Source organism: Balaenoptera musculus, chromosome X, assembly GCF_009873245.2.
Source record: "Balaenoptera musculus isolate JJ_BM4_2016_0621 chromosome X, mBalMus1.pri.v3, whole genome shotgun sequence".
Classification (NCBI taxonomy): domain Eukaryota; kingdom Metazoa; phylum Chordata; class Mammalia; order Artiodactyla; family Balaenopteridae; genus Balaenoptera; species Balaenoptera musculus.
Window position 1 is genome coordinate 112,469,807 of NC_045806.1, and position 23,978 is coordinate 112,493,784.

At 36.7% G+C, this 23,978-nt stretch overlaps 1 protein-coding gene and 1 non-coding gene across 9 annotated transcripts in view; both read left to right on the plus strand.

The window, feature by feature from the left end:
• Positions 1-1,640: 1,640 nt before the first annotated feature.
• Positions 1,641-23,978, plus strand: part of PHF6 (PHD finger protein 6) — a 53,059-nt gene continuing 30,721 nt past the window's right edge. For 5 of the 8 annotated variants that reach the window (XM_036840696.1, XM_036840698.1, XM_036840697.1 and 2 more), the window contains exons 1-5: positions 1,655-1,816; positions 5,764-5,947; positions 6,184-6,285; positions 19,537-19,670; positions 19,946-19,989. In XM_036840696.1, coding sequence (XP_036696591.1) covers positions 5,810-5,947; positions 6,184-6,285; positions 19,537-19,670; positions 19,946-19,989 — 418 coding nt within the window. In that variant the 5' untranslated portion in view covers positions 1,655-1,816; positions 5,764-5,809. Of the gene's footprint in view, positions 1,817-5,763; positions 5,948-6,183; positions 6,286-19,536; positions 19,671-19,945; positions 19,990-23,978 lie in introns of all 8 variants that reach the window. The other 3 variants (XM_036840702.1, XM_036840703.1, XM_036840700.1) reach the window with 2 other exon arrangements.
• Positions 20,126-20,232, plus strand: LOC118889375. Its single transcript, XR_005018511.1, has one exon. It is a non-coding gene; the product is annotated as a U6 spliceosomal RNA (small nuclear RNA).

Genomic DNA, 23,978 nt, shown 5'->3' on the forward strand with positions numbered 1-23,978 from the left:
ATTGAGTTGATCTATGTCTGTCTCTCTTGTGTTTGGAACTTAGCAGCTGTGCAGATGTTTATTCAATCAAATTTTGTTAGAAGGAATGCATGGATGAGAGAATGAATAAAAGAGAGTAAAATATGGGGATTTGTGAAGAAATCTAAAAAGATGACATACTGCACAGGCACTAAATTTTGTCAGTTACACAATCATCAGTCTCATCCTGACATCAGTAAGTGTGTAAAGTTGGTGGAAAATGATGCTGGGCGTTGGGGGAGGACCTGTTTTCAAACACACTGTGAATATTTGGAATACACATTCTGGATCTTCTTATGTAAATTTCCAGCCACTCCCTTTCAAGGGTACAGGGCCTGGGTGAAAGGGCTAAGGGTCCTGCTTTGTCCACCCTTATTAGGTACCTGTTCGTATGGGATACAAGGTGACATCAAACATGGTTACTGTTCCCTTGAGGATTACAATTTAATGTTGTCATTGCAGTGAAAAATAAAAAGAATGATGAAGCAGCATAGAAACAGCAGTGGATCAAAACAATGGAAATCCACTGCTTCCCCCCCCCCCCTTTTTTTTACAGGAAAAATAGCTACTTGAAGGGCATCTTTAAAATTTCATTGGTTTGTTAGGACCTTTTTTCTTTTCTTTTAAACCACTGGCTAGCAGTCTGTGAGCCCAGTAGAAAATAACAAAAGCTGACCCTTACATAGGGCATACTATGTGCCCAAGCGTTATTCTATGTGATTTACATATATTAATTCATTTCTCTTAACAATCCTATGAGCTGGACACCACTGTGATCTCCATTTTGGATGTGTTGAAACTGAGGGACAGAGGTAAGGCAACGTGCTCAAGGTCATAGAGCTAGAAGTGGGGGAGCTGAGATTCAAACCCACGCAGTCTGGCTTCATACATCAGAGGAAAGCACTCAGTTTAGGTGTCGGGTTTACCTGTGTGAAATATGAAGAAAATCACTTATCTTTTCTGATTATGAAAAATCTCAGAATTTATACAGGGCCTGTTATACGCCAGGGACGCTAATACACGGTTTACTGGCATTATCTCATTTCTTCCTCACAATAAACCCGTGAGATACTATTTTTATCCCCATTTTAAAGACACAAATTTAAGGCACGGAGATGAAAAATGATTCGCCCAAAGATTGAAATCCAGGCAGACTGACTCCACTAGGAGCTTCTCAGTCTTCCCTGGCAGTAAAACGAGAGAACGGGGGACCTCAAAGGGATGCCACGAGAGTACAATGAAATAATGGATATGAAAAGGCCTCGGTGAACAAGTGCAAGGGATAAGGCCTACCCACTTGAATCACTGTTGAAAACTGGTTACCCGGGGCCCCTGGCCAACGGTTTCTAGTCCCAACCCAGCCCCTTCTCCGCCCAACCCACAGCGATATCTTTGAATCTCTTTCTCTATCTCCTCGGATCCTGCCCCCAAACACTTGGCGGAGCGGCGGACCGGAGAATAGAAGGTACGCGCGCGAGCAGGAGGCGGGGCCTACCGCCCCGATCCGTACCGGGGGTGGCTTCTGCACATGCGTCGTGGCTCTGCGGCTTCAGCTGCCTCCTCGCTGCAGCCAATCAGGACCCGCGGCGCGCTCGAGACGTATTAACGCTATGTGAGTCGTTGCGTGCGAGGGGGGCGACGTAAGGGCGCTCAGCGAGCCCGTCTCTTCTCGAATGAAAGGAAACAACCTCCGGCGACAGAACCCCGCTCCCAGGCGCTGCCGGAGAACCAAGACCGAGTTCTTTCTCTTTCCCCTCATTGGCGCTTCTCCCCTGCCGTTCGCCTCTGGGCCCCGCTGGTGAGTCCCCACGGTACCCTGGGGCCCCCCATTCTCTGCCCGGCGGGAGAAGACAAGGAGGATGGCGGTGGCCAGGCCGCCGCCCCTGCCCGTTGTTAAGGGGGACTCTTGGTGGTCTCGCTTTATTGTCAGGGACCCCAGAAGCACCGCTCATTGAAGGCGCTTGGCAGAGAGGCTGCTGAGAAAAGTGCTTCGGAGGAGCCAAGGGAGAGGTTAGGCTTAAGCCTAGACTTCGGGGGAGGGGGCGCAACATTTGAGGAGGACAAAATACCGGGAATTTTTAGTCTTTGCCATCGCTTAGGACATATTTGGGAAGGAGGGAGACTCCCAGTTTGGGAAGAGTGAGAGGAAGAATTGTTAGGATGGCAAGAAGGGTAGCCTTACGGAATGAGGAAAAACTCCAGGGTGGGGGGAATTAGGGGTGAAACTGAGATAGGAAACGAAGACTATTAGAGGGCGAACTCTTGGCGGGAGGAGGGTTAAAGAAAGTGGTAGGGTGATATTTTCCTGGATCCAGGAGGATTGGAAAAGGACAATTAGGGGACCCTGACTTTACGACCGAAAGGAACCTGCTAAAGTGTTTTATTGGAAGATAGTTTTGAGAGTTTATCTAGCGCTTGATTAGAGGGAGATCTTGGAGTCTAGTGTGTATTGAGGAATAAATAACGGAGAGGCTCCGGTACGTTATGTGTACCATCCCTTATTATATGGACGAGCAGCACGGCATTCTTTTGAAATTTCTTCGTTTCGATATTCTGCGTGGAAGTTGAAAAATCCTTTAATTTTGAAAAACCTTTTCTTTTTATCGGCTTACTACGTAATATCAGGTCTTATTCACACAGTTCAAATTCTTTCTCTACCCTTGGGTTTGAAACAACTGGAAAATTCCTTTAGTTTCCTTTTGAATAACCGCAAAAAGCAGTGCGAAGCATGTAATAATATCGTGCAACCAAATTCAGGTGCCCTTCCGGTTCATCTCTTATTCGTTTCTTTCTCTCCAGTGTAACTTTCCTGACAGAAATACTGCTTCTTGGATCATGTTTATATATTTTGATCTGTATATTTCAACTTCCTTGCGTGTGGAATTGTTTGATCTTCCGGAACTGCAGTTTTTGTTTTGTTTTGTTTTTCTGTGAAAATGGTCTTTCAGATATCAGACACTGAATGAGCTCTCGAGTTGGTTCTTGAATGCTCTCCTTGATGTTTCAGGTTATTTCCACCTTGGTGCTTTAAAGCATCTTGGAAAATCTGAAATGCACTGATTGCTTCAGCCTAACTAATCGGGTTTTTATATTTTTTCGGACATTTAAATTATGTTTCTCACGCTGTTATCTTTGCCTCTTTATTTCTGCTTTATAACATTATCCATAATGCTATGTTTCTTTGAAAGAAAAGGTTTCATTGTTGGGTGAAAGCATCAAAGTTTGATCTCTGCATGCCCTGAAAAACCTTTTAGACTAAAATTAAAATGCCATATACTGTATGGATCATTATGAACCCCTTAATATTGGTCCTTGGAATGCCCTTATTCTCCTCAAGTAGAGACCACAAATGTGACAGCATTAGACAAAAATCTGCATTTTTATGATAAAGACACTTTTACTAGGAGTCATTGTTTCCATGATGTTCTCCACTTCATGTTTTACAAGGAGGCTGTAAAAAAAAATTAGCAAGATATGCACAGATGCATTATTTGAATTTTAGTGGAAAAATCCATTTACTCATTGCACGTTAGGGAAAGTTTTTAATTGGTTTGGTGCACTTTTGTGTGCGTTTCTGTTCACTTTACAAATTATATTTAAACTGATTACAGAAAAAATACACTAGAGTATTTTTGAATGCAAAATAAAGTGTACCTTTTTTTCTCTTTTAGATTTTGGGGTCTTTGATACCTAGAAAAGTAGGTTCTCAAAATTAGGATGAGAAATTTACCTGTTTATAAATGGAAAGAGGCAGGATTCAATATGGGTAGAATTTTGGGGACACCATTTTCAGAATTAATTTTAAGAATAAAAAGTGATGTTCTAATCTAGGAATTTACTTTGTCTTAAGCTGTTTTTATAGCTTATGCTAAGGTTGTACAGAAATTACACATTAAGACGTCTGTATAGATTGGATTGATAATGTGCCATCCTTTCAGCTGGCCAAGGATGACCAGGAGAAATGCTGAATACATTACAGTGCTTTCAGAGTGCTTACTGTTCATTGCACAGTAGTAAAGAAAGCTAATTTAGAACTCAAGTAGCAAATTCTGGTGCTATTTATGAATTTTGATGTTTTGCATATTTAATTCTAAAGATGTTGGCAGCTACATTCTTGATAAAGCAACTGAACACATATTTGCCTGAGCAAATGCAAACACACTTCCCCTTTTGTTTCTTTTGTTTCTCTGTTATGTCCTTTTTTTTTTTTCTTTAATCCTAAAAGTATTTGCTGCCTGTTTTCAATCAGTTTCACGGTTTATAGCCAGTGCTATGAATACAGTACTGTTGTAAAGTATCCGATGCCATTTGGAAGAGTGAAGTATTTAAAATTGTAGATAGCATTAAGAGTTTGTTAAACCCATTGGTGCAGAGACTGTCAGGGCCTTTGAAGTTTCATTAAAGAGAAAAACCTAGAAATAAATTGATGAGAAGACCTGTTTCTTTGTGACTTCGTGTTCAGTTTTAAGTATTTGCATTGTTATATTGTAAAGCACTGAATGGTTTGCATCTACCACCTCGCTGGCTTCCAACTGCTCCTGTTCTTGTTGGTGAACAAGTGCTTCTCAGAAAGAAACGATGTAGTGTTAGTGAGTCCATTTTTTCAACATATTTTGAAAATGTTCAAATATATGGAGGAATGGAAAGAATTTAGTAAATTTTAAGACAAAAATTTGAGATTTTATTGACTGTAATGTGTGTTGTGGTAACCTGGGTCCTGAACTGCTTAGTTATGTTGATTTGGGAAACCTACACAATTCAAATAACTGATTTTACATTTGTTTATAGTCTTCTGAAGAATCCATGTTGAGATTGATGATCTAAATCAGAAACCTTCCATGTTAGAGCTTTTCTTCCCTTTTTTTGTTTGACTATACTACCTATAATTATAATTTGACTAAATTTAAGGCTCATTCAGAAAAGTTTCCCTTTCTTTATACAGTATTACTAATTAAAGTATGAAAGTTACTACATTTAGAACACGACTGTCAGTTTGTAACTTTAATTTAATAAGCAGACTTTTGGAGTAAATCTCAGAGTCAGATAATACAGTTGTTTTTATAAATGATTGGTTCCTAAAGTCTGCGTTTTTGAATAGACTGGTGTAAGACTTAATGTTTTCCTTACTTGCAAAAGGAATACAATAGCAAAAACTAATAAAGATGTATACATGATTTTTTTTTAAACTTGAAAATAATTCAACTTTTAAAAATAAGTGTTCCAAAGTCATGGTTATGTAAATTCATTTCTCATTTGTTGGATTATCAATATGTGAACTTTAAGGAGTTGTGCAGTTATAGAATTCTGTTCACCCTGGATATTGTGTAGTTCTCTTATTAGTTTTTGCTCTGCTCTTAGATGTATAATTCTTTGTCTCCTTGAAGGGGCACCTAGCTAGCTATACATGAAAAATGCTTGTCATTAATTATGTCAGCAGATGACTATTTTAATATCATACACTGTTCGTGTTTTATTTATCCATGCAGAAATAGTTCTAATTATTTCACATGTCCCTTAATTTGAGAGCAGTTTGATTTTTCTCAGTACTTCATTAACTTATCTTTATGCATACGCTGTACATTTTTTAAAATTACAGAGGTTTGAATATTAATTTGTCTATACTAAATAGCTATTTTTAAATGCATATATTAAGACCTAGGTCAAATATTAAGCAATTTATATTACTGTGTAAACTGATTTTTAAAACAAAATTAACCATTTTGTTGCCCTTCTTATTCTCTGTAGCATTTCTTGAGACATAAAGTGGCATTCTAAAGGCAATTTAAAAATCATGTCAAGCTCAGTTGAACAGAAAAAAGGGCCTACAAGACAGCGCAAATGTGGCTTTTGTAAGTCAAATAGAGACAAGGAATGTGGACAGTTACTAATATCTGAAAACCAGAAGGTGGCAGCACACCATAAGTGCATGGTAAGTGTGCCCGCAGCAACCAAGAGACCTGAGACCATGAGAATCTTAATAATGAATAGTCCTGATTACTAAACAAAACAAAACAACAAAACCAGTTAAACTTCTAAGAAGTGGTTTCTCACTAATGCTATGCCATTTTTACTTGAATATTTCCTTTTAAATTTAACATCTTATTCACTGTTTCACTGTAATTTCTTTATATATGAACCTTAATTTTTTTTAAATGTAATTTATAGCTCTTTTCATCTGCTTTGGTATCATCACACTCTGATAACGAAAGTCTTGGTGGATTTTCTATTGAAGATGTCCAAAAGGAAATTAAAAGAGGCACGAAGCTGGTAAGTTGGTATTTCTGCCTCTTGAGAATAAAACTTACTTTAAGCTCATTAAGGAGAAAATTGCTTATTTTAGAGTGTATCGTGTTATTAACTGAGTGTAATTTTTTAAAATTGCAGTCTTATTTTTTTTTCCCCCAAATCGGCAAATTGCAAGGCTAGGTTTAACTTATTTGCCAATCAACAAAAAAGGAGTGAATCAATATGTACATTATCCATTTTTTTTCTTTTCAAAAAGAATTAAAATCTTCTTGGAGGCCATGTTGACTTACAAAACAAGCAGTTTGCTTAATTTGAATGTTTCATGTGTTAAAGTCTTCATTCACATATATTTTGATAATTAAAATTCTGAAATGTTTTCATTTTCCATTAATAAAGTAATTGTGATCATTACAAATGAAGATGACAGAACCCTTTCAACAGAAAAATGTTAGTAGTTGCTGCACAACGTATTTTACCGTGGTTCAGCTATACAACACAGCATTTCTGACTTTGGATAACTTTTGTTGAATCTTACAGTTTTTCTGAAGCTGTGCTAAGCGTAATGTTCCTGCAGTTGTCTTCACTACCAAGTAACCAGTTTGGCAAGATACTGTATTGCTCTGTTGGAGAGGTAGTGTCGTCTCTGTTGCTATTTAATACATTATGGTTTACATTGAGACAGTGTCTTCTCATTTGGTTATTTTTCTCCTCTGAGCTCTTTATTGAAATTACATCTGTAAATGTACCTTCAGTAGCTCCACTATCAAGTGTTTCATTATTTTAAAGATGGGTTTGGCAGAACATATATCTATGTTCTTAGGCACTAAGTAATCTCATATTTCATAAAGAATCTAATGGGAACGGGGGGGGCTATCATTTTGATGTCAGGAATAATCTATTTTGAAAAGTAGTCAGTTTTCTAGTATTAGTGAAAAAAAAAGAAAAGCAATATGAAGAAGTTCAAAGATAACATTTGAGATTTGTTTTAAGGGTAAATAGTCTCAAACCCTAGAATCAGTATTGGCGCAAATGGGAATTCAGAGGTCAGACAGTTTTTGTTGTAGTGAGACCTTAACTGTGAAAATGTTTATCTTCCCCACCCCCGAAACTATAGATAGCAATAGAATGCTGCATTTTTTTAAAAATGCGTTTTTTTTTTATTTGGTGGTTTTAGATTTCTTCATGTTACTGTGGCTTGCTGAGTTTTGAGAACCAGAGCAGTTATGTTTTTATTTCCTAGTCCTTAAAAACAACTTTGGGTACAAAGAAAGAATACTATTTACTTGAAGCTAGTTGTACTGTAACCCTTATCACCCCATTATTTATTCCTTGGCATTATGAATATTCCTGGAAAATGCATCTACATCCTGACTTGTTAGCATTTTTGTTATTTGACATGGCTGCTCTAGTCAGAACAGGAGCAGTTTTGGTCCCTGACGTTACTGTGTTATTAACAAATGCAGTGCCTAGTTTTACATGAAGCAGCAGCATACATCTGGCAGTATTGCTAAATTCAATGGAGATTTAATTTATTTGTACCTGTTTGTGCAGAAAGCATCAGAACTTTGTACAGATTTCACTATTATAAATTGTTTTGATTAATTTTTAATGGTATGGTGTAGGGAGTTAATTTTTTTGCCCAAGTGTAGTGAGTTATAAATAACTAAGCTTGTTCCTTGATCTAGGGAGTAGAACAGTATTGGAGGTTAAGACCACAAGCTTTAGTAACTAACTAGCTGGGTGACCCTGGGCAAGTTGATTTACTTCTCTACACCATGTTTTCTTCACCTGACAAAAGGAGATAATGGTAGTACTTGCCTTCCAGGGATATTGTGAGAATCAAAAAAGAGACTATACAGAATTTAGCATGGTACCTGGTACATGGTTACGACTTGATAAATGGTAGCCCCTGTTGTAGTTATTGTTCGTAAGTAATGATAAGATCTGCTAATATTGTTGTAGGCTAATGAAAAGGATGCTGGGCTGGGAATTCATGAGGCCTGTTTTTTTAATAACTGCCACTGACACATTATATAACTTAGAACAAGTCACCAACAGTAAACGGATAATGCTGTATCACTGCTTACTAAACAGTGATGTTGCATAACTAAAGAGTGCTATAAGAGATATAAAGAGTTACCTTAAGAAAGGTGTGGGTTTTTTCTTTTTTCTTTTCTTTTTTGGCCGTGCCACACGACTTGTGGGATCTTAGTTCCCCGACCAGGGATTGAACCTGCGCCCTTGGCAGTGAAAGCATGGAGTTTTAGCCAGCGGACCGCCAGGGAGTTCCCTTAGGAAAGGTGTTTTGTAGCCATTTTGAGGCTGTGGGCGTCCAGCATTGAGGAATAGTGGCAGAAGGAGAGAACTTTTGAGCCAGGTATATAATTTTGCTCCCTTTCCTTCTCTTAAAATGTCAGAATTTAAATAATTTATATAGGGGCTAGGACTGGAGTAGCATTTGCATGTTTAATTTTGAAATAATTTTTAAGTCTCCTTTTAACCTTTAGTTTTGTCCCTTCCATTACATCATCTTTACGTGAAGTACTATCAAGTAACCAAAATTCCAGATTTTGGTTTTCTTATTTTCTTTTCCCTGTGTAGATTTGTCTAAACAATAAAAGGGCCATAAATCAAATAGAAAGCGAGAAAAAAAGTGAAGAGTTTCCTGTAAGTAGGTAAGCTACATGTAAACTAGATAATCAGTTTCCCTAATTGACTTTTTAAGGCATTTTATCCTGTGAGTCTGCCCTGGCTGCTGTTCATCTAGATTTTAGGTGAAAAGTGGGTCATGAATTCCCGTTGAAAATAATGAAAAACAGGAGTGCTGGTCCATGGGTGCTTTTAAGACAGGTTCCAGTCTGTATCTCGTGCTGGCTCCAGAGGTTCTCACTTGCCCCAAAGAAAAGTATAAAGAGAAGAGTCTGGGGTTTGAGGTGAAAGTATATAGGCGGCCAGATGGGTCAGAGTCTTGAGAGGATGGGAAGTCACAGTAGAGCAGGAGGTACGGGTGGCAAGTGTGTTCCTGCTGCCATAGGCCATTTTCCAAGATCTTCATGTCAGCCACAAGGATTGGGGAGGAAAGCCATTCTGCACGACCATATTCATCTCTTTTACATCACCTTTAAGCACCAAGATGGACCAGGAGACATTTGCCAGCCTACTAAGGTTTTTATAATTTGAGACTCTGTTTTTGCAATTGAGACAGATTTTTTTTTCCAGAATGGTTTCTAGTTCCTCTTGAATCCATATGTGGAGACACCACATCTGTACCATCTACTCTTATTCTCCAGCCATCTAGCCAAGAAATGCAAATTTCCAAGTAAGATTATGAGTTGTCGTTGCTGTTTTCATTTTGTTTTAGGAGACAGTTGAGTATATTTGAAGAACATACTCTTGCTGGATGAAGCTAGGTGGTGAGATCATTAAGAGTATCTACATCGGGGGATTTCCCTGGCAGTCCAGTGGTTAGGACTCGGCACTTTCACTGCTGGGGCCGGGGTTCGATCCCTGGTCAGGGAACTAAGATCCCACCAAAAAAAGAAGGAAAAGAAAAGAAGAAGAGTATCCACATCAGATAGTTACTGTTCAAATTGGTACCTATGTCACATATATCACAGACTCTAGGAACAGAAGGAGTTGAGAGGCCATTTAGTTCACTTTCCTTCCCCTTAGGCAAGATTACCTAAAAGCCATGTAACATAGATTTTTTTGTCTATCTTATTTTAAATATATCAAGAAATTGTGATTCTACCCAAGCAACCTGAAACAGGACCAGTATTATATAACACTCTTCACAGTTGCGAAATTCATCCTTCTGTATAACTCAAGTATCTCACTTAAGTTAGTCATTTATTCTAGGTCTGCCTCTTTCCATTAAAGGAAATATTTGGTTTTTCCTATATTAAAAATGAAAAGTCCTTCATATACTTGATGACTATCCTCAGGTCATTCCTAAACTTTCCCTTTTTCAAACTAAATTTTACTCACATGTCTTAAGAAATCCTTGGAACATTTTTCCTGCTTTTTTCAGTAGCAGAAATAGCTAACATTTATTGAACACTTAATATGTGCTAGGAACTGGGCTAAGTACTTTAAATACATGAACCTTTTTAATCCTTACAGTCATATTGTGAGATAGGAAGGTATTCATTCTCACTTTACAGATTAGGAAACTGAGGCTCAGAGAAGTAACCTGACTATGGTCATATAGCTAGTAAGTGGCAGAGCTGGAATTTGAATCCAGGGCCAGTTAACTCCAAAGCCAGAACTCTTAATCTCTAGGTTATACTAGACTGCCTTTTAAGCTACCTAACCAAAAATCACATTTTAAAAAATATAATGATTAGAGCTTAGAAGTTTTCTAATAAAGATGGAAATAGTACTGAATTTAGGACATAATCAGACTCCTATTAATATATTCTGTTATAGCATTGTTTTTAGGACAAAAATCCTACATACATACTATGTAAGAATATTCCAAGTCTCTGTTACCCTCAAGATACTTTTTGTAGCCTCTGAAAATAAAAAAGACAAATTTTACATAGTGTTTAGTTTATTTACTCAGTACCAGTAGAGTGCTTGGCACCCCAGAGAAACAGGGTGTCTGATTTTGAGAGTTCATGATCTAGATATTGGGCATGCCATGAATCTGCATATATGGCAATTTATAGATACACCTTTTTATTCTGTGCAGGAGGGGTCTTGCCAATTTAGGTGGTTAAGACTACTTCCTAGAGATGGTAAGTTTAAAAAAAAAAAAGGATGAGTCCATGAAATAGGTTAACTATAACTGAATGGGTCATTGAGACTGGCAGTAATGGATTAGAATTGAGAAAGGTGGGATGATTACAGGGTCTTCAAACATTAGACAGGAATTTCAACTTAGGAGGGGCAAAGCAGGATTTTTCAGGAGACAGGTGATACATAGTAGTCATTGTGAAGAATAAAGTGTAATAATGGCAGCATATTTGTCTGCTGTACATAGATGTCCTGCAGGCATCTTAAACTCAACCAGTATTCATCATCTCCCTACCCTGAAACCCGATTCTCTTTCTGAATCATTTACCTTCAGTTCTTCCTTCTTCCACAGCAGTCACATCGATTCTATTTCTGGGATGTCTCAGCCCTCTTGCCTTTCTTATTGCGACCCTGTATCCAGTCTTCCTCTTCCCGTCCTTCCAACATACTGCTGGTATTTACTTGATCTCTACTTTTATAACCTAATATCACTCACTTCCTGACTCTAAACCTTTACTGATTCCTTACTGCCTACAAAATAATATCTGCCCTTCAGAAGTCGTACCTTAACCCACGTTTTCCATTCCTTATGTCATCCCCTCTCCTCTCGGTTTCCCAAGTATCCTCTGCTTGTCCCCACATCTGTGCATGTACAGATGTTATTCATCTCCTAGATGCCTCTCAGAACTTCTGTCTGTTTTTGAGTCCAACTCAACCTTCACCTCTGTCATAGAGTTTAACACTATGCATTGTACTTGTTACACGTGCGCAAGCCGTTCTTCTCCACTGTGTTGTGAACTCTGGGAGAGCAGAGACTGTATTTTCTTTGCCCAGCATAGGATTAAGTGGGGGAAATGCATGGAAAACACTTAGCACGGTGCTTGACGTCTCATTTGTGCTCAGTTATACTCTAGTAAGTGGGCACTCATTAACTGTTGGCTGAATTTGAAGGAGGGAAGGGCTTCAATTGGATAATAATGTGAAGCTTAAGTAATGGGCTAGGTGTAAATTGACTACGGAAGTAATAGTATAAGCATAAAATTCCTGTATTTTGGTTAATCAGTGTTTTAGTGTTGTTTGCAGCTCTAGCGGTTTGAAGAGGAAGGAGAGAAATCTAGAGGGAAAAATCAGGTTGGTTATTTGTTCAGGATGGTGGAGAGCTGTGTATGCCTCAGACAAGGGTGTTTTCATGTTTCTTCAACCTTCACTCTACCAGTAGGGTGTTAAATTTTTATTGTTTTCCTCAGGCATTGTATTCATCAAGGCCTCCATCTAGAGTCTAGAAATCATCTGTCCATTTATCAGACACTTAATTGGGTGCCTACTTTGTACCAAGCACAATGCTAGACACTTTGTATGCAATCATGAATAAATGTACTTTAGCCTTAGAAGTATGTAAAGAATGCCACAGGGGAGCTGGGAGAGAGGACCATAATTAATTTTACCTGAGAAGTCAAAAGACTTCATAGAAAGTGACATTTGAAGTGTGTTCCACTGGGAAAATGATGCTGTAGAACTCAAAGGGGGAAGAGTGTCAAGGAGGAGGAAGTACTTTTGACAAGTATTAAATGAATATTAAATGCCAGTGCTATTTAAAGTAGAGTGTGTGTGGCTTATTTGGCATTCAGTAAGGGTAAAATGGAGCACCCAAAGTGTATAGAATGCAACCATTGCTTACTACATACAAAGATGCAGAAGATGCCAGGTAATTAATGGTGCTACCAAATCCTTAGAGCAGTGGTACTTAACCAACTATTAAATCAGAAAGGGGTGTGGCTGGGTTGCTGATAGGTATTTTTTGAAAAAGATTCCCAAGTGAGTTTTGATGAACACTCTCCATTACGGACCATTGCCTTAGGACAGGGGTCGGCACGCTTTGTATAAAGGATCAGATAATAAATATTTAAGGCTTTGCTAGCCATATTGTTTCAGTTGCGGTCACAGACAATACACAAAGAAGTGAACATGTCTGTGTGCCAGTAAAACTTTATTTATGAAAACAGGGTGATGGGCCGAATTGGGCTTGCAGGATCCTTGCCTTACAGTATTTTGGGGGAAAAACAGGTAAATTTTTTCCTGAAGATTTGTTCACTGGCCTCATTGTCATCTGTGTAACTAAATGTACATGCGTCATGAATGTATTCGTATAAATGTGAATGTTTTTGAAAGCTCAGATTATGGCATGCAGATTAATTTAAATGTGCGCAGCTATTTTACCTGTCATTTATATAAAATGAACTTTGTTTTACTTTGGAGGTGATTAAGGAGAATGAATGTGAGGCCAAAGAGAAACTTCAGATCTAATGATGGAGAAAATCAGGTCTTTGACTATTACTGAATAAATTAATTTTTTAAAAATTCACAAATTTTTTTCCTTTGCCTTCATTGAATATTGATACTTCTTTGTAATTGAGAATACTGTAAATTTATGTCATTATATAATCACTTCTCACTTATTTGTGCTAATGGAAGAGAACCCAAACCAGTAGTATAAAATAATCTATGTCTGGTTTTGGGGGGATGTCTTGGTACTTATTTGAACATGGACTGTAGTTGGTGTTCTTCACAGATTAAGTAAAGTAAGCAGCGTGGCACTTGAGGGTACCCTCAGCCTGAAAGACCTACATCTTAGAAGAGCTTAAACATAAAGATCTGAGCTCAGAAAAACTCTGAATCTTTCAGATGAATAAAACAAACTTCAAAAGCTTCCATAAGATAATCTTATATTCCTCATAATGATGATTCATAAAGTTGGATGGAGTTGGAGTATGTGATATTGAGAGCTAGGTCAGGAGACTAGGTTAAGTCAGAGCTTGATAGGCTTACTTGCCCTCTGATTTCCAAAAGACTTCTGAAATTATTTATTCAGTAACTGCTTAGATTTATCTGTTACTTTAGTAAAAAACAAGTGCTTTTCAGTAGCCCTGTTTTTTAGAAGCACTTGGAATTTAAGGTCCTAATCTATCAAGTCACTTTTCAGTGACTTTGACAGCTTTCAGATTTCATTTTTGCTTTCTAGCTTTCTACTTAGACCTAATTATTTTATTATATAACCCTTATTAAGAATATTTTATTAAGTTTGTGTTTTTTTTGAGACCTTCTTCAAAATGCTGTATATATATATATTTTTTAATTGTAGCTATAGGATAAACCAGAAACAGTTATGAGTTCATGTTCCACCTTTCCGGGCAGTGGTAATTTTTTTTTAGGAGTTTTTAACAAATCAAGTGGACAGCATCTGCTAACCAGATAATTCAGAGATTACTCTGTTTTCTGACTGTGTTGGATATGTGAGGTATTACTCTATATAAAGTAATGAACCTGGAGTTAGGAGCATTTTTTAGGCAGCTCTGAAAACTTGCCGCAACCGCACTGTCCTCCATTCTAGTTTTAACTGGAGGTAGTGTTTTCTGTTATTAAAAATAACACAGAATAACAAACACCAGTGTAAGGTGAACTACTCTCACTTTATTTTTGTCTCGTTTCTCCTGTGAAAATATGCTAGGTACCCTATTCCCAACTCCAAGTGCTTTTTTTAAAAAGATGTTTTTGACGTGGACCAATTTTAAAGTCTTTATTGAATTTGCTACAATATTGCTTCTGTTTTATGTTTTGGTTTTTTGGCCCCAAGGCATGTGGGATCTTAGCTCCCCAACCAGGGATGGAATCCGCACCCCCTGCATTGGAAGGCGAAGTCTTAACCACTGGACCACCAGGGAAGTCCCTCTGATTTTTCTTTGTTTTGCTTTTGTTTTTTTTTTCCTACAGACTTTTTTTTTGGAAACCTCTTTCATTCTCTGTATATTTGTAGCAGTTTTCTTGCAGCAGGTATCTTGAGAGTAGTAAGTACTTGGCTGTGAGAATTTATATCTGTGCACTGGTGGTCAGTTACTGACATGCATAGTAGATATACAGCAGTTAAGCTGAGCAAGCTAAGACTGAGATCTTTTCCCCAAGAGCCTTCTCTTTCTGCCTGTCCTAGAAGTTGGCAATCTCATTTGTTTTGCCTTGTCTCTGTCTGTGGTCTTAGTTGAGTTTTCCCTGAGCTTCCCCCATAGCTACTAAGAAAGCAGTATTTTTCCTTTTATTACTTAAGACTTCTTCCTTTTGCAAAGTGAATTTCAGTCCTGGCCTATTTCAGTTGACTGAGGAGCAGGTATGCCCCAGCCTCTGTCTTCTGCGGGACTTTAGCTAAGTCATAGTCCTTTCAGTTCCGTTTGTCTCCTCTCATGCGTGACTTAGTTCCTCTTTCGTCTGTGGATCAGCTCCTTGAGACTCTGCTTGTGTGGCACAACTTAATCTTAACATAGTAAAGCTTCACAGACAGTAGAACCCTGGTTACCAGGGGCAGGAGGGGTGGGGGAAATGGGAGATGTTTGTCAAAAGGTACAAAGTTGCAGTTATGTAGGATAAATAAGTCTAGAGATCTCCTGTACAGCATGATGACCGTAGTTAATAATACCCTATGGTATCCTGGAAATTTGTTGAGAGTGGATTTCTGGTGCTTGTACCACATGCACTAAAAAAATGGTAATTATATGAAGAGATGGACATGTTAATTAGCTCAACTCTATAGTAATCATTTCACTATGTATATGTATATTAAAACATGGTGTACATCCTAAATATATATAATTTTTATTAACATTTTTTAGAAAGATAGTATGATATGCAAACATCTATAAGAGTCTCTTTTTCTAATCTCCCCATTTTGGAAAAAGTAATTGATTATTGAAATTTATTAGGTCTACTAGGTAGCAAACTGAATAGAGGAATAAAAGTAAAAGAAAAATCATTAACAACAAAGAAATTTTCACCTCTATTTAAAGAACTTGAAATCAGGGTATAGGCAGGATAAGCTGAGAATTGACATTTATACCTGTATTGAAGACAGGAAGTTGGCCTTCAACAGAATATTTGATATGTGGGACGGACCTTTTCTCAGGGAGGAGGAAGTCCACCATTGTCCTTGAGAAATGTGTTCCTGTCAGATTAACTTTGATTTGCCCACATGGAGAGCAACCTGGCTACAGTGCAAGCATGACACTCGTTCTGCTGAGGGCCCAGTAGGGCCTATGACAGATTGGAGGGCAAATAAATGTTTTGTGTAAAGAGGAATACAGGATAACATCACTCAGGTCCAACCAACTGGTGCCTTGCTGTGTCGGGGGGGGGCCCGTTTTCCTATTATTCTACTTTTTTTTTCGATGGAAGTCCTCTTTGTTTTACTTTCCATAATATTTTGTTTTTTAAAGAAAAGCATACTAGCCACCTATCTAGTTTCTCAACTTCTTTAATTTTCTTTTTATCTCTTCTTGATTCTCTCTGCTCATTCTGTGTCCCTTCAATTGGATTGTTCTCCTCAATTTCACCTTTCCAAATCAGACTTTTAAAATATTTTTAGATGTACTTTAAGATAATTATGTCAAGTCTGCAGGTATTAGAAACGTGAATGAGAAAAAAATATGCCATATGATATTAAAATCTTCAATAACAGAGTAACCTGAGTTGCTGTAGTTAACTGGTTATACTTTGGGCAGATTTGAATTTATAACCAGCCAAAACACATTTTGATATATTTTGGGCATTTGGTTTCCTTCTCATTCTCGATAATTGAGTACTACGTGGTAAGACACAGTGTTTGTCTTCCAAAAAACTCGTTCTAGAAGCACTTGATGGATAAAATCTATACATTTATAAAGATAATTAGTCATACAAGGAAATAAAATGGTAAGAGCCAAAATGAATACTCTATCTTAAGTCCCATAGGCATTCAAGTAAAAAGAATTATTTCAGGTGTTGCAGTATAGTAGTGATATCTTGAACATAGTAGTGTTCGCATTCTGTATTCATAGGTACACAAGCAGATATACATTTTATGTTTAGTTTTATTATGGACACTTTTTTGGTATTTTCTTAGTACTTTGCCAGAATTTCATATACAAGCAGAAATACCTGCTTGTATATGAATGCTGCACAAAATAGATCCTGTGAATTCTAATTAAGAAAAGTTCCTACTCCTAGCCTTGAGAAGAATCTTCCACTCTCTGAAAACATTTTTATTGGGATATCGTCCTCTTTCTTTTCTTCCTTGAGATAAGCTGACAAAATAAATGTGAGAATAAGCTTTTTCTCACTTAAAAATTTTTTATTTGTCCTGAGTTGCTGTAGTTAACTGGTTATACTTTGGGCAGATTTGAATTTATAACCAGCCAAAACACATTTTGATATATTTTGGGCATTTGGTTTCCTTCTTATTCTCAGTAAACTGAGAGATGGGTATTGAAATCATTTGCTAGAGTATTTCCAATGGTTTTAAAATAATTTTTTGTAATTTCCCCATTGTAGAAAAATCAGAAAATATAGGAAATGATGAAGAAGAAAACCAATCACACAGAGATAGTCACTCAGCATTTTGCTATGTTTACTTTCACCTATTTTCAAAGAATATATGTTGTAAACATAATTAGCATACCTAACTTTGTATCCTGCTTTATTTTTTTACTTAATGTTATACATAAACCTTTTCCCATGCCATTAAAATGTTTTTGAAAAGAGTAAAGAACATTCCTACATATGGTTGTACTGTAATTTATTTAAACATTTTTCAGTGGTTTTCCACAGGTGGTTTTACATTTTGGGCTATTCCAACTCTGCAGTGAACATGATTGCATATAAATCGTTTAAGTATGATTTATTTTGTAGACTAGATTAATTCAAGGAAAATTACTGGATCACAGAGTATAAACTTTTAATAAGTTCTAAGATAAATAAGGCAAGTTGCTGTCCAGAGAGTATACCAATTTCCAGCAGCATCTGAGAGTGCCCATCTCACTGTGTTTGCCAGTGCTGAGCCTCTACAGGATTTTTAACAGTACCTCTCCTTTTATTTTTGCTTGCTCATTGAACTCAATAATTTTTTTCAGAATGTACCTATGCAAACACATTTTTGATGTAATTTCGAAATGAGCTACTTGCAGTATACAGTTCTTAATGAAGTAGTGGTAATGTTAAATTTATTAAGTTAAAAACCAAGTGACAGTATGTACAGAATTACATAGAAAAATACTTTCACGTACGCATAGCAACACTGTAATGGTGTCTACACTTGGTGAGTATGAGTGATCTTTTAATTTTCGTTGTGCTCTTTCGTGTTTTCCACAGTTTCTATAAGTCTATGATTTTTTTGATTAGAAGATAATTTACTAAAATAATAGAACCTAATAAATAAGTTGTAGTGCAAATGCTCCACCTCCTCAAGAATTTATAAGCCACCCAAAAGTATTTAACAACTTTCCCTGCTTGATAATTTGGCACGGTGTTTCTTTTTACAGTATTGCTTTGAAGTTTCTGTATTTATTTAAGGAAGTGGCGTATTTCTTTCGCATTAATAATGGGGACTGGCCATCATGTTTTCTGGGAAGTACCTGTATTGAGAATGTTTGTTTCTGACTTACATAGGAGTCTTTTTTAAACGATAGCTTGAATGAGAGGTTGAGTGTTTGACTTGCTTAGAGAAATGTAAGGCATTTGATTAGAATTTACATTAGCCTCTTGGTATACTAAAATTGCTTAGGGGGCAAGTAATCCAAAAATAAGGATGTTTTTTATGTTAAAATTAATCAAGAGGAATGAGAACAGTTCCAAATGAGGCATCTAGCAACCAAGAAACAAATGAACAGATTTTAAGATTTACCTTACTGTGAATTTATTTTTGCACGGCATTTATAGCTTAGGAGACAGCCTGATTAAAAGTCCACTCAGTACAGTATACTATGGTATGTTAATCAAAACCACTAACAGTCATTGTTATGTACTTTTCTTAAAGAATTTTTTTCTAAACTTAGACATGAGCTAGTTAAACAGTACGAATTATCCAGTAAAGTCAGAAGGTAAGGTATATTAAAATATGTTGAAAGGATCTGTTGTATCTACTTCCGTGAATTCATAATGTGAGAGGTAAGTAACAGATTAAATTAAAATAGATGAGCATGTTTTCACAATCAATTTGACATCACAGAATATTTTTAGGGCTCGGGGTATTTGAAAATCTACCTGATTCTTTTATCTTCTCTCCCTCCCTCACTTGAAATTGATTTTACCAGGTTCCCAAATAGTATGTGAGTTTTTTTCTACAAATTCTCATTGATAAGCGGAAATGTGAAGGAAATTTTTTTCTGGAATGAGCCATTTTCTCCAGTTACTCATTTCCAGGAAGATCTGGATTGTGAAAAGGTCTACAGCTTACATTCCTAATTTGCAACATTTCAGATTTTCTCTTAACCACAATGAACCAATAGATATTAATAATAGTCCATTAATTTTGTCATTGTTTAACATGGGAAAAAATACTCCCAGTAGAATTTGATTTGAATTATTTCTAGGTGAGAAAACAAGAAAAGTAGCATTATTAGTTACAGATCTTTTCAATAACCAATTTGTTTTCCTTGACAGAGATTTGATATGCCTCTAACCTGATTTCATAGCCATAGCAAAATCACACACTAATAATATTATTTTATTGTTTTCCTGTAGATGTGTTCTTTGTGCCATTGTCCTGGAGCTACAATTGGTTGTGATGTGAAAACATGTCACAGGACATACCACTACCACTGTGCATTGCATGATAAAGCTCAGATACGAGAGAAACCTTCACAAGGAATTTACATGTAATGATTTAACTTCTCTTTTAGGTTTTTTTAAACAGTCATACTTTCTTTAGGCCTTTGTAAAAATTTTTTCCCATTTCAAAGCATTTCATCATCATCGTAAAGGGTGTTTTTGGTAGGGAATTTAATGCTTAGAGAAATGGCATAGAAAGTTTAATGATAAGGTTTGTGGAATCCAGCTTGTGAATGGGGTGAAGTGTACTGCTCATTCTTAATTTGAAAAATGAATTTAGTTTGTTTACTTGGTAATTTTTAATTTCTTCATTTTTTTGTAGGGTTTATTGCCGAAAACACAAGAAAACTGCACATAACTCTGAAGGTACGTTATTCAGCCACTTTTCAATTTCAAGAGGAAATTTGAGTAAAATATGAGTGAATTATATACTATATTAACTTTTACCACAAGGCGTATCTCAATATTGAATACATTTTGAAGAATTAAGAAAAGCATTCGGGTGCTTTCTTCAGTAGCACGTATACTAATACTGGAACGATACAGAGAAGATTAGCATGGCCACTGTGCAAGGATGACACGCAAATTCGTGAAGCGTTCCATATTTTTCACAACACTGTAAATCATCTATACTTCAATTAAAAAAAAAAAGAATGCTTAACCCAGTTCCTACAGAGATTCAAAGCCTTTTGAGAGCAGTTTTATTATATCTGTAAATTAATTCTCTTTTTATTGCTATTATTAAGATTTATAACTAAGATATTTAAGTATAGAGAACACTTTCTGTTCGCTTTTAAGTTTAAGCACTATAAAAATTATTCAAGTTATGAATCAACCATAATGAGGGGGAAAAAAGAGAGAGAGAAGCATTCAGATAAACTAATGTACATAGTGAAAAAGATCTGAATTTTTAAGAAAACTTTTACCTCAAAATTCTTATGAAGAGTATGTTGAGAATGTATTTATCTTTAGGGAGAAATGATGCTAGTGGTTACGGATTTCTGTGTTCAGGTAAGTATATTAGTAGATTGTAAAGGTAATAATTAGAAACCTTGCTACTGTCAGATAAAGAAAACGTGAACTGGGGATACTAGTGCATTTTGTGATAAACAGGCTTTCTGTTAAATTTTTATTCACATTGTAGTACTTTTTTTTCTTAATACAGACATGTTCATAAGAGGTAATCAATTTTAAAATACAAAGTTTTAAAATTGTTTTATGGTTTATTTCCACTTAAATTTATACAAAACCAGGATAGTCATGTTTATGTATAGTTAGCCAAGCTGTAGGTGGTCTTTAAAAGGTACGGGAAAGTTCTCAAATTGAATTCTGACTTGTTTCAAACCTTTTCAAACAGATGGTTTTGATACTTTTACTAGCAATATAAAAAGGCTTAGATTTAATCTGAGATAGTTCTATCCTTCCATTTAGATTAGAGATCTTTAAAGTTTTTGTTAGCTTCTGAGAACGTGTTGCTTACAATTAAGAATGGTTTGAGCCTGTTGTTTTAGGAAGTTGTTGCTTTTATAAAGACTTACCTAGTTATCAGTGTTAGCATATTAAAATTTGTGGCCCTTTTTGATCTCTTAGATCTTGGTTTTATAATACAAAATAGTATTGTTTCCCCTTCAGGACCAGATTAGTCTAAATACTTCAGAAGTGCTGGTTAAAAATTCAGTGTTTAGCAAAAACTTGTCCTTAAGGTAAACATATTGGACAGATAATAAGAACAGAATGTTTTTGAGGTGATAAAGTGCAACTGATAAACTTTATAATGTTTTCCTACAGTTTTTTCCTCACTTAATTCTGTAATTGAATTGAAAAACCTTTCGTGAAAGGTTAAGAGTAAGCTTTCCCACCTTTCATTGCTTCAGGTTTTAACAGCGGATTTATTTGATTCTCTTCACAATTGTAGTGAGCATATATGGTAAGGCAAGGATTGAGACTTAATAATCTGACGAATACAAGTGTGTCAGCATACTGGGGCAGGATATTTGAGGGTGGCAACAATGATTAATATAGTCATCTCCCCTTTTATTCCCTCAGTTTCTGAAGCTGATAGTACCATCTAGTGGTAGAGATAAGTCAGTGCAGACTACATAAAACAATAATTTTGACCACCTTTTTGCTTTGAGAAACTTTTTAATGAGGAAGATCTAAATTCATACTTTTCAGGAGGACTTTCCTTTTTTTTTTAAGATTTTTTCATGTGGACCATTTTTAAAGTCTTTATGGAATTTTTTACAATATTGCTTCTGTTTTCTGTTTTGGTTTTTTGGCCCCGAGGCATGTGGGATCTTAGCTCCCCGACCAGGGATCGAACCCGCACCCCCTGCATTGGAAGGTGAAATCTTAACCACTGGACTGCCAGGGAAGTCCCAAGAGGACTTTTCTTTTAATATAACTGGCAGGAATACTACAATTCAAATTTGTGATACGATTGATTTGAATTTTGGGTTCAGTGTATAGTTTGGTAGCACATTTGGGTTCCCTGTATTATTGACACATGTAGTATGTTTATACTCATCTTGTAGAACTTGAAAGCATAATATTACAGTTTAAAAGTATGACAGAGTTTCTATTTATTGAATTTTGACTTTTATCACATTCATCTAGCTTGAATTTATTAGATATTGAGTGCTTTGTCAGAAACAGAACTTCCAATTATTTCATTATTCTAATGGGGAACATATATTCTACTTTATGATTGTAATTTATGGTGGGGGTTTATAGGGTTGTATTTCAGGGACTGTCTTTGAGAATTGTACAGCACTAATCTATAGAGCAAAGAGGAATTGATACCTTTGGCGATTTCTTGATCGTTTTTGCCATTTGTGGCTCAGTACCTACTTTGCTAATACTTAAAACGATAAATACTATGTAATTCAGTCTGTCATGTTAGCTTGATATAACATGAACTGTGCTTTGAAATATTAAATTTGAGAATCTCTTTACCATCTCCATACTTTTGCCTTTTCCAAAATGTCATACAGTTGGAATCATACAGTATGTAGCCTTTTCAGATTAGTTTCTTTCACTTCGTTGGCCTTTTTTTTGGTGGGGGGGGATTAGTTGTTAATGCTTACAAGAAAGGATCCAATGGACAAGAAGAGATTGAAGGTACAAGAAGGAGGATTCAGTGCACAAGTGGAACGATTGCCCTGTGATAAGGAGGACCTTTCCACTGTAATAGGAGAGAAGGAAGAGGGTAAGTGGTTCCTATCAGGTCTGTTTTCTCTGTGAGGGAGAATGTAGGGAGAGGGGTGAGGGTTGGAAGTTGAAGGAGAGAGAAGTTGTTTTGAAAGAATAGTTGTGAAGACCAGGGGAGGAAGTTTGCCTAGAGAAATGTAAAGTTTCCGGACTGAATTGGACCAGTTCAGGTTGGTAACCATGAATTTATAAAGTCATGCCATCTGTCAGGTTGTGTGACATTTCCTACAGCAGTACAGGATCCTGGGTGTAGAATAGAGAAGGTATCTAGTTGGTTCATTCAGAATCGGAATTTTTCCAAGTGGGTTCAACAAAGGAGTAAAGGGATAAGGGAGTTTAGAATATTTGCGAGAGTAAAGAAACTGAAAGGAATTAATAGACTGGAGGTCCTGGTAAGATTGAAGAACAATGAGAATGGAAGTACTTGGGAAAGCAATCATCTGTGGTCCCAAAGTATGATATAGTGATTTCAGAGGTAGAATCCTTTTAGGTGATTATATGAGGTATCTGGGTATGATTATAGGGATTAGGTGGTCGATGGAGGACATCAGTGAAGATTAAGGAACTGAATGGCTAGGTGTTGCTTGGATTGTCCATGTGGATAGTGAAATCACCCAGCATGATGGCAGGGGTCAGGGTGGAGAAAAGGGCTGTGAGCCGTGTGCTAAAGAAACTGAAGTGTGAGTGGAATGATTGGGAGTTGGCAATTATTAGCAAGGAGGAGAGGAAGAAGGTAGCATAGTCTGTGGACCAGCAGAATGGACGTCATCTGGGAGTTTGTTAGAAATGCCTGATCTGAAGCCCCACCCCTGACCTACTTAATAGGAATTTAAACAAGATCCCAGGTGGTTTGTATGCATATTAAATTTGGAAAGCAGTAGTTTAGTTGAATGACATGGACCTCAAAGGTGCAGAGCTTTTTACAAGGGAATGGAGAATTAATGGCTCAACAATGCTGTCTAGCAGAACTTTCTGTGATGATGGAAATGTTCTATATTTGCACTGCCCAATATGGTAGCCACTAGCCACATGTGGTGATTGAGTGCTTAAAATGGTGTAGTGCCCTCCTATATGTTAGAAATGGACAGGAGTAGCCAAAATTAAATCCTACATCTTATGTTTCCCCCCCGCTGGCCTGTGTTTAG